We start from the raw sequence: 15495 nt of genomic DNA, 5'->3' as shown, positions 1-15495 counted from the left end.
CTTCGACCAAGTTCATCTTATATTCTTGAGCAAGTCAAAAGATGATCATGTGAAAATTGCCGAGTAACATCTTACATGGTTTGTGTGATACAATCATTTGGTATAGACTTGTAATGTTTCCTTATGATTATTTCAATAACTTGAAAATTCCTTGATGCTAATGGTGTGTGAAAACGTCTATTGTCATCCTCTAAGAAAGTTTCAATGGTTGAAATAAGATTTTAGAACACTTAACCATTATTGTATATCACATGTTGTGTATTATTGCACATATGTAATCCATGTCCGGGAACCATAATATGCGTACCCGTACGCGTACCTGTTGGCTTAGAAATCCGGGAACCTAAGTATGTGTACCCATTCGAGTACTGGCGTAAGGTTCATGTCCGAATATTTCTGCAGGGATTGGAAGTACGCATACCAGTTTGCGTACTGGCGAAATAAAATTTTGGTCCGGGTATTTCAATTATGCGTACCCGTTTGCATACTTGAAGGTTAAAGTTCTAAAATCGGTTATGTACATGAACTTAAACATTTATATAATAAGGAATGCAATCTTTGCAAACTGTGGCTATAATGTTCATGAATTGGTTCGAGTAAACCAAACCGATTTTGCTTCATTTGTGTTCTTGTTTACTTTTGTGAGAATATAGCAATTGAAAAGCTCTTTAACTAGTTTCATTTGTGTTAGAGCATTGCTCGGTTGAACTCGCATGCGTTGCTATCTCAAGCATGTTTGTCAATGTTAGTGATCAAAACTATAAGTCTTGATTTCTAGTCTACTATAGATAAGTCTCGGACTAGGATAGAAGTTATCTTCTTCTTTCTCAAGTTGGACGTGTTGGGTGTGGATGGAACTTTGGTGAGTCATATAGCTCACAAGGAGGTTAGTATATGAATAAGATAGAATAATAAGTTTTGGTGTTCGTTTTGAAAGATATTTCGATAATTAGAGAAAAAGACATTAGATGGTGTTCATGAAAGAGTGATTATGAGATGAAGATTTGAAAATAAAACAGTAGTAGTGGTACGATTTATCAGAGGAAGAGTATTTAGGGGATATGTATTGAGACTATAAGGAGTTTTGATGATAAAGTTTGCAAAGGATAGTAATCGTGATGGAAAGTTGATGGTGATAAAAGAACATATTCAATTGATCAAGGTAACGTTATGTATTTATTTGTATGAGTTATTTATATTTTGGGTAGCTTTTAGATACTTAAAATAGATTTTAATCAATGAATCACATGTTTCATATTTTATGATTTTATGTATGGTATTATGTTTGCTGGACAATATTTAGAGACTTTTCTAGGTACCTTAGAATAATAACTGGCCGTAGCTCTATAAACATGATTTGTAGTATGTCGGATGTAGTTTATGTAAATATATAGACTGTCCAAATCGGTTGAGTATAGAATTAGTTATAAGTGTTAGAAATCGAGCTGACGCAGTTGAAACCAGGGCAAACAGTCACAATGGTCGATAAGTATGAGCTTTATTAGATAGGTTGTAGCAAGAACTAGAAAATATTCAGTACGCTAAACTTGTAGAGGGTTATCCTATGATCCTAAAAAGCCTAAGTTTGATACTTTTGGATGTATAGTGACTCACATAGAGACCTTGGAAGATGACTACTTGAACTTATTATTGTGTTCCAACACTTTGAAATATTGGTGAGGTTTTGTGGAAGAAGATGACCGAGTCAGATAGCTGACTCGATCCGTGTCAGAGCAAGATAGTGAGTCAGACCAATCAGGTCATGGACTGGGTAATTAGGTCGGGTCGTGGGTCGACCCGATGGGTCAGGAAATGGGTAGTGGGTCGTGCCGGATCTGGCCCATGGGCTAGGTTTAGATCCAAAATTAGTATATTGAGTTTTTGGATCAGTTCTGCTCCGAATTAGTTTTCGGTTCCTTCTGAAAAGTTTTAGGTTTTTTCGTGAGATTTCCGATGATACCCAATTTGACCATATTTGGATAAGCAGATATTATGTTATCCCAAAATTACTTATTACTAAGTGATAAAACCATGAATAAAACTAGAACCATTAGTTATTCCACTTAGCCTATAACTAGAGACTTGTATGAGATTATTTTATGAGCCTTGTGTGATCCTTTTGGCTAATCGCTTAGAGTGATTGCGTGATTAACATTTAATCTTTATTAACAACGATCGATCTAAAGGATGAACCAGTGGATTGTAGATCTCGAGGTAGGCGAGGCTCATCAAATGAGGTGGGAATCGATAACGAACTCTCTTGTGTTCATTACTGTTTTTTCATGGTCATTAGCTTTTATGTTGATGGTTCATCATATTACGGGTATGTCAACCCGATATATATGCCCTATATGCTTTGGGGACTTCCCCATGTTTGCCGGTATGGAATGGTGCCGAGGCCCGGGTTTTCCTGGTAGTATTTATTACTTTTATTATCTAGAGGAACCTTTAACATGCGAGATGAATGCGTTTTCCGTGTTTTCACCCGACATGCATTATAGTTTTTGATGAATAGTTTAAAGTTTGTTATATATTTCCTATGAGCACCCCTTTGGGGATGATGTGCTCATTCGTTTTCCACTCCAGTTTCAGATCACAGTTTCGGTGCCGCTTGCGAAGATGATCAAGTTTTGATGATTCTGCTATATTACTTTTGTATATGTACATTGTTTTGAAAACCAACACATTATTATATATGTATCATTGGAGAGGCAGACTTCATTTTTCATAGAGGGTATAGATTATGGGTAAATCTTTTGTTAGAGTTTGTTAATTATTGCTTAAGTAGATGTTTTAGATTCATTATGCCTCAGATTGTAGAATGTTAAATTACATTTGTAAGTAGATGGATTTAGGGGCATCACAAGTTGGTATCAGAGCTCACTATATGATCTTACATGGGCAAAAATAGCAATAGCCAATGCCAGTTAGTTAATTTGGAACTGGATTGGGTTGTGAGATAAATCTTAATCATTAAAATAATCGATAACTAAAATATTTATGAATGAATTGATTGATTGTCTTGCATAACATGTTGATTGCTTGTTCCGTGTTTATATTTTTATCAAGTAAAAATTGTAGGTTAAACCAATTATGAAGGAGATAATTATCCTTGATAAGTTAATGTTAGTAAATCCGGCACTGGGGAATAATGAGGTTGTGTTTTCTCGGTTCGTATGAACAAATTGTTGGTCCTGGACAACCTTGAAAGTTCAACTGCATTCAGAGATGATCATTCATAGAAGGAAAATAAATTCTTTTAGAACCGATAGATATAATTTCATTTAGAAATATTTGTAGGATTCTTCCTTGAAATTAGTAACAATTATCTTTTTGAAATAGAAATTAGCCTATTGAACATAGTAAAGCTACAAATTATAGAATTTAGTTGTAGAAAAACCATATCGGTTTGTGCTACATTTCATGTTGTTTTGAGTTCATCTGAAATGAGTTAGCTCTCGTGCGTTTGTTAGTATAAGTAATTGCAGTTATACGAGAGATAATAATTTTCTTCAAGGTTCGGAGTTTTGAAGATCAGAAGGATGGTTCGATTTTCGAGGACGAAAATGATACAAGGTGGGGAGAATGTAAGGACCCTGAAGCTCGTCAACGCTATTAGACCGGTCAAGAGATGAATTTGCCGCTAGTGATTCGATTAGTTTAACACGAACGTTAATTAATAGAGATTAATATAACAACGATCTAGATACGAAATTATCACCATTGGATAAATCTCGAAAAGTTAGGAGAAATGGACAATAAGAACACGCAAATCGGATACCGGACGAAGAAGATATCGCATTTTGAAAATTAAAGTTAAAATTAGTAAACCTTGACCGGACCTTGACCATTGAGTTTGACATATGTGGACCTTTTTTTAGTAAATGACTATCCCTTAATAATTAGGTCAAGTTGGTTTTAGTACGGGTGTAAAAGTAGTTTAAGTATTCATAACTGATACTAGTATGTTGAGGAGATTTCGTGATTGGTTTATATATATATATATAATTCATGTTATAGTTTGTATAATTCCCTTAAATGTAAAATATTGAAGAAGTTATCTTCTTCTTTTCTCAAGCTGGACGTGTTGGGTGTGGAGGGAACTTTGGTGAGTCATATAGCTCACAAGGAGGTTAGTATATGAATAAGATAGAAATAATATTATTACTCTCTTATCTAGTTCTGGCGTGAAGTTAGACGATGATAGAACTATTGCAGCCGAATGTGTTCAGTTTTATGAAACTTTATTTAATAACACTTCAGTTGCTTTTGATTCTCCTAATTTGTTAGATGATATTCATTTTGATAAAGTGCTTTTTGATTCCGACGCTACGGAGTTAGTGTCTCCCATTACTAGAGATGAAGTTATCCTTGCTCTTGTTTCTATTGACTCTTGCAAATCCCCGGGACCAGACGGATTCACCAGTCAGTTTTTCAAAGCTGCTTGGGATATTATTGGTGACAATTACGTGGCAACTATCATCAATTTTTTTGAAAAAAGTAAGTTATTAAAAGAGGTTAACAGTACTTTCATCACTTTAGTCGCCAATTGTAATAACCCTTCAGGAATCACTGACTTTAGGCCTATTTCTTATTGCAACGTCATCTATAAATGCATTGCTAAAATTTTAGATTCTAGAATGAAGAGAATTATGTGTCATTTAATTAGTTCCAATCAGTCTGCCTTCATATCCGGTAGAGCTATCCAAGATAATGTTATGTTAGCTCATGAGCTTGTGAGAAACTGTCATAGAAATAATAGTCCAGCTAGATGTGCCTTAAAGATTTCTCTCAAGAATGCGTATGACTCTGTCAGTTGGGAGGCTGTCACTCTTGCTATGAAGAAACTTGGATTTCCCGATAAGCTTGTGAATTGGATTTATTTATGTATTTATTCTTCTAAGTTCTCCATCATGATCAATGGCTCTACTTATGGGTTTTTTGGCGCAAGCAGAGGATTGAGGCAAGGCTTCCCTTTTCCTCTTATCTTTTTGTTATTGTTATGGAGGTTTTTAGTCTCATTCTTCAGCAACAGGTTCAGATCAATAAGTTTGGTTTTCATCCCAAGCTTAAAGTTACTAGCCTCACTCATCTCTGCTTTGCAGACGATGTTATGTTTTTTTCAACGGTTCATTGGAAGTTGCCTCTGTTGTCCAACTTGCTCTACAAAAGTTCGGTTCTTTTTCTGGCCTTGAGGTTAGTATTCAGAAATCCTCTTTATTTCATTCTGGTATTTCAGCTGATACTCTCATTGATATTCTTCATTGCTTTGGATGTGCTGAAGGAACCCTTCTTGTTAGATATTTAGGGGTTCCCTTAATTTCAACTAGGCTTTCATATTCTAATTGCTTTCCTTTGTTAGCTAAGGTCACCAAAAGAGTTAAGTCATTGAAGGCTAGGTTTTTGACGTATGCTGGTAGGCTTTTACTTATTAAAGTTGTTTTATGTAGCATGGTTTACTTATGGTTCTCTTTCTTTGTCCTTCCCAATAAAAGAGCTCAACACCGTTTCCAAAAGATTATTGTGGACTGGCCTTGATGTAGACAAGAGAGACAATCCTATTAGCTGGTTTCAAATTTTTTTGCCAGTTTATGAAGGGGGTTTAGGAGTGAAGAATCTTGAGAGTACCAATATTGTTGTTAATTTGAGACACATTTGGGACCTTACTTTAGGCAAAGATAATGTTGGACAAGTTGGGTTAAGGCCAATCTAGTTAAAAACAAAGATTTTTGGAGTATGAATGTTCCACAGGGTTGTTCCTGGAGTTGGAGAAGAATCTTAGATTGTAGAGACATTGCAAGGCCTTTTATGGGTACTATTTTTGGTAATGGCAAAGCAACTAGTTTCTTATTTGATTTCTAGCACCCTAATGGTAGGCTTTGTGATTGGATCCCTATCTCTGTTATAAATGTTGTTCATCAATTTGGGTTGTATAGTGTTTCAGATTTTTTAACAAAAGATGGATGGCATTTTCCTACGAGGGATGGTTTTGACTCTACTGTCTGTTCCCAAATCAATTTTATGGAATTTGATTTGCTTGAAGAAGATAAAAATATTTGGAAAGCTATTAGTTTCGGTGAGTTCTCCATGAAGCATACTTACGCTTCTATCACTCTTACTAGGCCTGATATGGAATGGCACAAGTTGATATGGTTTAAGGGTCTCATTCCTAAGGACTCTTTTATGGGATGGCTGGTAATGCATAAAAAACTCAAGACCAGAAGCAAACTTGTTCAATGGGGAGTGAATTCTAATTCTTTATGTTTGCTTTGTAAAGAAGTGCCGGAGGATGAAAATCACATTTTTGCTAGTTGTTCTTTTTCCTCTGTTATATGGCAAGTTATTATTTACAAAATAGGGTATACCAGGTTTTGCTCGATGAATTGGGAGATTGAGCTTAAATGGTATGCTGAGAACTTTATTGGAGAGGGTGTTGTCGCTTCTATTTAAAAGCTTGCTCTAAATAGCTTTATCTACCACATTTGGAAGGAGAGGGATAAACGGTTTCATTGTGATTCTATTAGTTCCACTCCCACTATTAGTTTCCTTATAGTTGCTGATGTCAGATTGAAAGTCTCAGATGGTAAGTTTTATGATGTTGACTCTCCTTCCACAAAAGGTTTTTTAAGTAGATGGGGTGTTTCTTGTACTTTAATACAGAAGAAGAGGGTTTCTTGCTCTTGGAAATTTCCTTCTCCTGATGAAGTTATGGTTAACTTTGATAGATCCAGAAGGGATAACTCTGGTGGTTTTGCTGCTATCATGCGTGATTGCACTGGTAATCCTCTAGTTGCTGCAATTGGTGGGTCTAGTCCAGATTCTGTTTTTCTTTAGAATTAAAAGGTGCTGAAATTGCTATGAAGTTAGCCATCCAGAAAAATCAATTGATGATTCATCTCTGCACCAATTCCACGACAGTTTATAAACTGTTAACTAGTAAAACTCCTACTCCTGGGAGATTCTGAGAATTTGGAGGAAAGTGTGTCAGCTGAGACAGAAGTTTAGAAGGTTCATAATTGGGAATGGCTATAGAGAAACCAATCGAGAAGCTGATTCGTTAGACGTTATTCACCCTTCGGCTGAGTTTATGGAGATTGTTAGAGCATAGCTCGGTCAACCTCGCATGCGTTGCTATCTCAAGCATGTTTGTCAATGTTAGTGATCAAAACTATAAGTCTTGATTTCTAGCCTACATAGCTAAGTCTCGGACTAGGATAGAAAAGTGTAGTTGAGCTCAAGGACTTCATGGCGATTCATCATACAACGACGAAGATCTATACAAGGAACCGTGGAACTTCATCAAAACAAAGTTATGTGGAGACTTGAACTTATCTATCACTGAAAAGTCTATCTCTTCTATATCCTACTTCTTATGAGACAAAAGCCGTATGCTATATAGACTAGATCATACACATTTGATATTTCGAGCTGAGCATTCATTGCTTATCTTTTATCTCGAAATCGTGTGTTGGTAAATCGTTTCGCTTTGGTCAAGTTTATCTTCACCTAGTGACGAAAGTCATGAAAAGTTTCAATCACTTTGAGAATTGCTCTGACGTGAATCGGTCTGTGAATAACGGCGACATAGCGTCCTCTGAGAATGTCTCAATGATTGAAATAAGAGTTTAGATTACATAACCATGTATTCCTTGAACCAAAATTTTCGAACTTTGTTAATCAAGAGAAATCGGGAGGATTGTGGAATTTTCTTTCCAAGTCCGCGAACTTTCGGAAGTTCTCGACCGAGAATTTCTGCTGGGATTTTCCGAAACTCGTTTGTGTGCTTAGTCCGCAAACCCAGTCCGCGAACTGGCGGAAGTTCTCTTTCCGAGAATTTCTGCTGAGTTTGGAAAACTTGATTGATTAACTTAAGTCCGCGAACTTATTTGTGAACTTAAGAGGTTATGTTCTAAAGATGTGCTCTGAACATGAAACATTAAATTACTAAGGAATGCTTTATGCAAACCGTGGATATAATGTTCATGAGCCGATTCAATCGAATCGAATCATCTTTGTTTCAATTGTGTCTTGTGTAGTTCCATAAGATCTCATAGCAATTGAAGAACTCTTTAGCTAGTTCATTTGAGTCAATTGAACTAGTTATGGTGAAGAAGGACAAGGTTAATATGAAATGTTGATATGGTTAAGCTTTTGGGTTACTATGTTGAACCAACATACACGTACACGTTTGGGCATGGTTTTCACGAACCCAGTAAACGTCTACCCAAGTGTGTGTGACAAGCTAAGTTTTAGATCTAACGGTTGAGAAATATTAGCTTGAATCTAAATCAGGTTTTCATCTAAAGGTGAATAAGGATTTCTTTGTAACTAAGGCAAAACCCTGATTTGAAGGCTATATACAGGAGACATCTAGCATTATGCAAAACTAATCCCCACACGTCTGTGTGCTACTAGTGCGCCCGCTAGAGTCGATCTTCATTAACCTTTGATTTTCTTCTCTAAAATCAGGTTAACGACTTAAAGACTTCATTGGGATTGTGAAGTCAGACCGATAGTACTTTATCGTAGTTGTGTGATCTGATCTTGCATATTCTATCGTACGACTACAATCGATTGATTGGCTTGAGATCGTGAGAGTTCTCCGATATACAAGATAAAGAATTCACAAACATCTTCGTCTCACTATTTGTGATTCCTCGACAATCCGCTTGTGTAGACAGGTAGGATTGTATATAGGTGATTGATTAATCTAGGTTTTTCTTCGGGAATATAAGACCGGATTATCAATTGGTTCTTGTTCACCTTGATTTTATATCTTAAAACGGAACAAAACCTAGGGTTTATCTGTGGGAGACAGATTTATCCTTTTATAGACTTTTCTATGTGAGACATATATGTTTATTATCAAGTCTGTGATTTTGGGTTACAACAACTCTTGGTTGTGGGTGAGATCAGCTAAGGGAATCAAGTGCGCAGTATCTTGTTGGTATCAGAGGCGTAGGAGTATAACTATACCTTGGATCGGTGGGAGACTGATTGGGGTATAACTATAGTCCAGTCCGAAGTTAGTTTGCAGTAGGCTAGTGTCTGTAGCGGCTTAATACAGTGTGTATTCAATCTGGACTAGGTCCCGAGGTTTTTCTGCATTTGCGGTTTCCTCGTTAACAAAATTTCTGGTGTCTGTATTATTTCTTTTCCGCATTATATTTTATATAATTGAAATAATACAGGTTGTGTGTTAACATCATGGACTTCTCTAATCCAACCTTTGGTTGTTGATTGTAGTTGATTGATCCTTGTACATTGGTCTTTGGTACCGTCCAAGTTATCTCTCTTTGATAAAGACTCGCATATTTCTATTTGTTTGAGTAAAGATCAAATCGAGAGATTGGGATAATAACTCCTTGAGATACTTTTTATCTAGATTGAGTTTGACTGTCTAGTTGATTATCTAGCAAAGTATTTCAGAATTAGTCCATACCGATTGCTAATCGAAATATTGGGTGGTGTTGTTAGACCCCCGTTTTTTCAGAGATTGACGTTAAGAATTTCATCCCCGATCTTTGTCGGATTATTGAGGAGGATAGAAGCAACAAGATTTACTATAGACATTAGATTTTACTTTTGTTTGTTTTTTGTTGCCTTTCGTTCCTTTTTGTTTTAGTCTCTTTTCGTTTTTGTTTGTGAGGTTTGGGTCTCCTTAACCCAGCGGAAAGCTTCAAAACAATTTTTTTTTTGGAAATATAGAGTTGGTTGTTGTGTATAAATAAGAGTCGAGAATACCTAAAACTGAGAGAGAGAGAGAGAGTTATCGAGAGTTTGGGCATCTGACAGAGGTGATAGGAGGCTACAGGTGGATTTGCAGAGAATTTCCCTACTGGTGAAGGAGAAAAAGTAGTTGCAGAAGAGTCGCAGAAACCGTCCATTCCAGAATTGGTTGCTAAAGACTATCAGTGACTGAAATTTATCTGTCTGCGATTACTCTTTTGTGACAGCTTAGCTGCAACAATTATAAACTTGCAATTGATCTTCTTTCATATTTTTCCCTCATATTTCTTTAATAAAAACACCATTTGAGCCACAAGTTATATTTTTGACCATGTTTTGAGAATGATGAGCTACACCCCGTCACTGGGACAATTGAGGAAGTCATTTTCTCATCATCGTGGTAATTCTATTAATTCTTTTATGACTTATTGCATTGATTTTTAATCGACGTATGTTTTTTATTGAATGATTGTGATTTCAATTGATGGGTCATGGTTTCTTAAGTGTATTGATGTCTCATGCTTTAGATTTACAGTCATTACTTTCAAAATCTACTTTCGGCAATAAATTAGAGTCAATAAATTTTTATTATTTGAGATATAAATATCTAGTATTATTAGTTGAACCACATGATTATGAGAATTGGTGGAATCCTGAGTCGCAGTATATCTTGATATTGTGACAATTTTTTGTATATATCATCTTTGTTTTTAGTTTTCTATTTTTTATTCTAAACTATAATGTTCACAAGTCCGAGTGAACGACAACACTATTTACCACTATAAAAACAAAAATATACCACTCCTTTAATTTCCTGAGCTTTCTCCTGGTCTCATCTTCAGATGCTCTCCTGGACATATAATGGATCCGTACGTGACTGGCGTTAATCACATGTGTTGTTCCTTGTTGTCCTGATCCTTTCCCAAAATCTCTCTTCAAATATTGTTGCAGCTTTCCAGCGTCTATGAATCGCTGGAGTTTGATCTGTAAAGATCGACAATTCTCGGTCTTGTGACCATGTCTTTATGAAAATCACAGTATTTGTTCTTGTCGCGTTTATCACGTGTCTCTGCTGGTGAAGGACGAGGAGGGATCAAGTCCTTGATAACTTTTCCATACAACTCTGTTAGTCGCATGTTAAATGGTGTCAGTTTCATATCATGATGCTTCTGATATCCAGTTTCCATTCGTCCTCCATGAACTTTCTCTCGTACTTCACCACGATCATTGACTTGTCTTTATTATCAACGTTCAGATGACTGGATAATCTGTTAACTTCTCTAGTTTCTCGATCTCTAGAATCATCCTCGTCCTGAGCGTACTCTCCTGCTCTATCATACAACTCTTCCAGAGTCTTTGGTGATCTCTTGGATAAGGAATTGTATACACCCCTCTGATCATACTGGCATGCCTATTTGTAAGCCTTGATAATGACTTGATCGTTGGTACCATCCACTTCAGCAACCAACTCTTGGATAAGGAATAACGAATGAAATCCCTTGCGATTTCGTATGTTATATTTCTAGTGTTAGTAGAACTTATCAATCAGATTGCTGTATGTCCCGATCGACTATGCATGTAGATGATTGAACCACCTAATTGCTCCGCCGCTCAATAATTGTGGGAATATCTGGCACAATAATTCATCGATGTACTTCCATAGGGTCGAGGAAGTTTCATAATGCAAAACGTGCTGATCTGGAACATCTGTTTTCTCATCGAACTCCGACATTTATTTTCCTTGAAGGGAGCTCCCGCGGCTCGATGAAGCATGTCTAGCTTGTCCTATCGCAAGTGATTCTTTGATGTTACTCTATCGATCATCTTGCGGAGACGAGCGTCAGTTATTGCATTTATGTCTCCATTAAAGGAACTGTCTTCCTACTCATAGTCCTGGTACTCATGAATATCAATTTCAGATCTTTTTTTTTCTCGAGGATCAGTAGACTCACTTTTGATTTTTCTTCGCTGCGAACAAGCGTAGAAATCATGCGAAAATTCTATCTCATCGTACCGATCTCGCATGACGAATACAAGGTGAAGGAACAAAAGTCCTCAGGAGCATGCGCCCGAGCGTGGCTAGCTGCAGGTCAACAGATTACGACCAGAACCACCGTCGTCTCAAAACTCCCCAGGAATGACAAATACAAGTTTTATGTTTACTCGAACTCGCGGGTTCTCTCCATCAGGTATGGAATCACCGATCATTTCTTCGTTCTCGTTCATTGGCCATTTTCCGCTTCTCCGATTTTTTGAATCTTGGGTTCTATTAAACGATCTCGACTCCCTCTGTTTCCCGTAGGCACAAAGGGTGCTGACGGAACCTCATCTTTTTCAATCACTGTGTGATTTTCGATCGAACTACAACCTTCCTTTCCACGTGAACAAATGTTACCTACAAAAAATCCTCGGATGCTTAAGTTAGCTGGATTTTTTCACAGAGATGTGTAGAGTATATTGTATAGATTTTAGGGTTGTGAACCTCTGCATTTATATGTTTCAAATTAGAGCAGTAACCATAATTTCGAAATAAGCATCTCTTATGTTATCTTTCTCTGTAAACCATTCACAACATTCCATAATATATCATGCGCGACTTGCCTGACAAGTACGCCAGCCATTTCTGAAACATTTCTCTCGGGTTATGGAATTAGCTAACCAAAAGAGAGTAAATTGTTAAGTGAAAAATACTATAACCCCCTACTATATGGGTTGAATATAGAGAAGCCCCATAAAATGGATCCTTATCTATCAACTCCATTCTTTCACATTTTGATATTTCTAGGCCCAAAACTTTAGAATTCAGGGCTTGTTAATAAATAATTTTTCTAATAATACCAAACCTGCCCTTTTGTATTTATACTAATAAAATTAGCTATAGATTCCGTTTTTCAGTTCATTTTTTTTCATTCTCTCTCTCATTTGCTTTTACTCTCTCTCGGCTAGAAAATAGGAAGAAGAGAAACAACTTCTAATCGAGATTTTCAGTAAAATGTTTTTTCAAAATTTAGATCTAAGATTTACAAACAAAGATAGTGATTACACCTAAATTCAACATCAACATCACTTGTTCCTGGGAGATACAGTGAAAATCAATGGAAAAGAAATGATAATCATCAACAGCAAATGAATCAGAAGATTCACATACAAAATGAAATCGAACATGTAAGTTTCATTAACATTTCAGTTCTATAGCTAGATTTAATTCTTCGATTTTCAAATTTTTATTTCTGCAAGATCGTTTTATGATTTTGAGAACTTTTAAAAGCTTGATTTCATCATAAATATCTTATTGAACTTATAATTGGAGTCAGATCTGTCATCATCTCACCTTAATCTTACTATTGAGAAGAAAATTTTGAAAATAAAATTCAAAAAAAATTCTAGGGTTCTTGAACAAAATTCGATAGATCTTTTAATTTTTTATCTCGATCAAAAATCGGTTTTAAGATTTGAAATCAGTGAATCATTATCTCTTTTACCCATCTATTTGATACGAATTTTATATACTTTGATTTTCGAAATGAGTTTTGCTCATCTCCAATGTTACATATTCTTAAAAGATTATTTTTAGTTCAATCTATATGATTTGGTTGTTCAAATTTAAACATCATGATGTATTACGATTTCAAGATTTAATATATTTGATCGAAATTTAAACTTGACCCTTCAACATGTCAAGTTTTGTGCAGCTGTAAGAAATTTGAGTTTGTAGGAATCTTATGCCGCCATGCCATTAAGATACTGTATCACAGAAATATCCATGATCTTCCTCCACAGTACATTCTAAAGAGGTGGTCAAAAGATGCCAAGAGTGGAACCGTGAGGGATCGAGAGGGAAACCAAATGCAAGCTGATTCTAGCTCACTAATATCTTTACGTTACAATGAGCATCTTCAGAAGGCTATTAATATTGCGACTAAGGGTTCACTTAATGAAGAGTCTCATTTAGTGGCCAGTCGTGCACTGGACAATGCCCTATTAGAAGTTGAATCTGCTACAAAAGCAACTCAAGGAGGCAGCAGCGATGATTTCCACACATCTCTAGCAACTCAGTCCCACTCTGGAGAGAGAGTTTTTGTGGGAGAAGGAGGTGACAAAAGTATAATGTTCACCGCTAGGCAAATTATTGGTGATCTAGATATTGGACAAAAAAGGAGAAAAACACGAAATAGTTTTGTTGATTTAAGCCATGAGCTCAGCATGGATAATCTGCACCATCAACAAGGTAAAAATAAATAATATTACTGTCTTAGCCTTTATTTTTTCGAACACTGTTGTCTGATGTACATTGTTTTTTGTTGATCGAAGGACAAAATCATAGGCTACCAGATGGACTGAAGAGAAATGACCCACCTATTCATCCAAGTCTGCAGATAGTTTCCACACCAAATTCCGCTCACCTTCCGTATACTCCAGTTAGCTTCTCAGAATCGACACAATTTATCTATCCAATTATACGTCCTAATTTACAGTATATCTCAAGTCCGTACACACAGGTACGAGTTAATGAGCTCTTATGTTGTTTATTTCAAGGCACTGTGAGATTAGGCTTTCTAACTCTAGGAATTGATCCTGTTCATAACACAGGGGTCCAGTGGTCTTGGGATGGAACCCTGTCCATTTATCACTCATGGCGCCCCAGAGGTGAGCTTTTGTGGCGAATTGTTTACGTTCTTATATATGTTAAGGAAATTTTGCACATTATCTTAGGTATGTTCGAATTTTGTACAGGGATCTTATATTTCGAGTAAGCCTCATAACTTAGGAAGTACGTACTCAAAACCAACAACTGCAAACACTGGTTTCAAGCCTCACCAGGTAATAAAAGTGAAATTTCGTAATGCTCTAATGCTGAATACACATGTTTTTTTTTTTGGAATGTTTAGACTATGGCATCTTAATATTTTTATGACAATAATTTCTGAATAGTTGTAGCCTTTTTTGGATCAATTGATGTCTATGCAGGTCTCGACGTTTTTTGTGCGCACTGACAAGACACTAGCCTTTTTTTAGATCAATTGATGGTCGATTAGGTTGAACTAATATCAAGAACATGTTCTCAAAAATTGCTCACGGTTTGTGGAAGTAAGGCTTTTACATGGTTATATTCCTTTAAAATTAAAAACTAAATCGTACCATGCTCTCTCTTAACGTTTATTTTCTTATGTTATGACATGTTAACTCTTGAAGACCTTGAACGCATTGGGATATGACCTTGTTTCCAGTGGTACTGAGAACCATCTGCGAGTCTTGGTCAATCTGAAAAACAAGGTTAGTAGGAATAACGTTCCACTTTAAATGGCATATTCCATATGCAAGTGTAACTCTTAGTTACACTAGTTATATGCATGTGTAACTGAAAGTTACACAAGCCAGATGCATGTGTATCTCCTAGTTACACATGTTATATGCATGTGTAACTCTCAGTTACACAATTCAGATGCATGTGTAACTGCTAGCTACACTAGTCAGATGCTTGTGAAACTGAAATATACATTGTTGTATGTACTGTTCATTTTAATCGTATAAATATTGATTGCTTGTTGTTATATTTCAGGTTTCAGATAACTTCATAAAATATAATTGCTTAAACGTGGTAATGGTCTCGCTGGAACTGGAGTTGACGCTGAATACACAAGTCAGATGCATGTGTAACTCTCAGTTACACTAGATAGACACATGTAACTCTCAATTACACTAAACAGATGCGTGTAATTGTCGATAAATTACACTGGTGATATCAGAATTGATAAATTGAATGAG

The 15495-nt window shown here is 36.2% G+C and overlaps 1 protein-coding gene across 1 annotated transcript; it reads left to right on the top strand.

Annotated features, from left to right (window-relative positions):
- Positions 1-12880: 12880 nt before the first annotated feature.
- On the top strand, positions 12881-15030 carry LOC113352898 (protein FAR1-RELATED SEQUENCE 1-like). The gene is made up of 6 exons (XM_026596651.1): positions 12881-12894; positions 13422-13957; positions 14041-14228; positions 14320-14376; positions 14464-14550; positions 14923-15030. The coding sequence occupies exons 1-6, from the start codon at positions 12881-12883 to the stop codon at positions 15028-15030; spliced, it is 990 nt and encodes a 329-aa protein (XP_026452436.1).
- Positions 15031-15495: the final 465 nt, after the last annotated feature.

This window comes from Papaver somniferum, chromosome 2, assembly GCF_003573695.1.
Source record: "Papaver somniferum cultivar HN1 chromosome 2, ASM357369v1, whole genome shotgun sequence".
Classification (NCBI taxonomy): Eukaryota; Viridiplantae; Streptophyta; class Magnoliopsida; order Ranunculales; family Papaveraceae; genus Papaver; species Papaver somniferum.
This window is presented reverse-complemented; position numbering and strand designations above follow the sequence as displayed.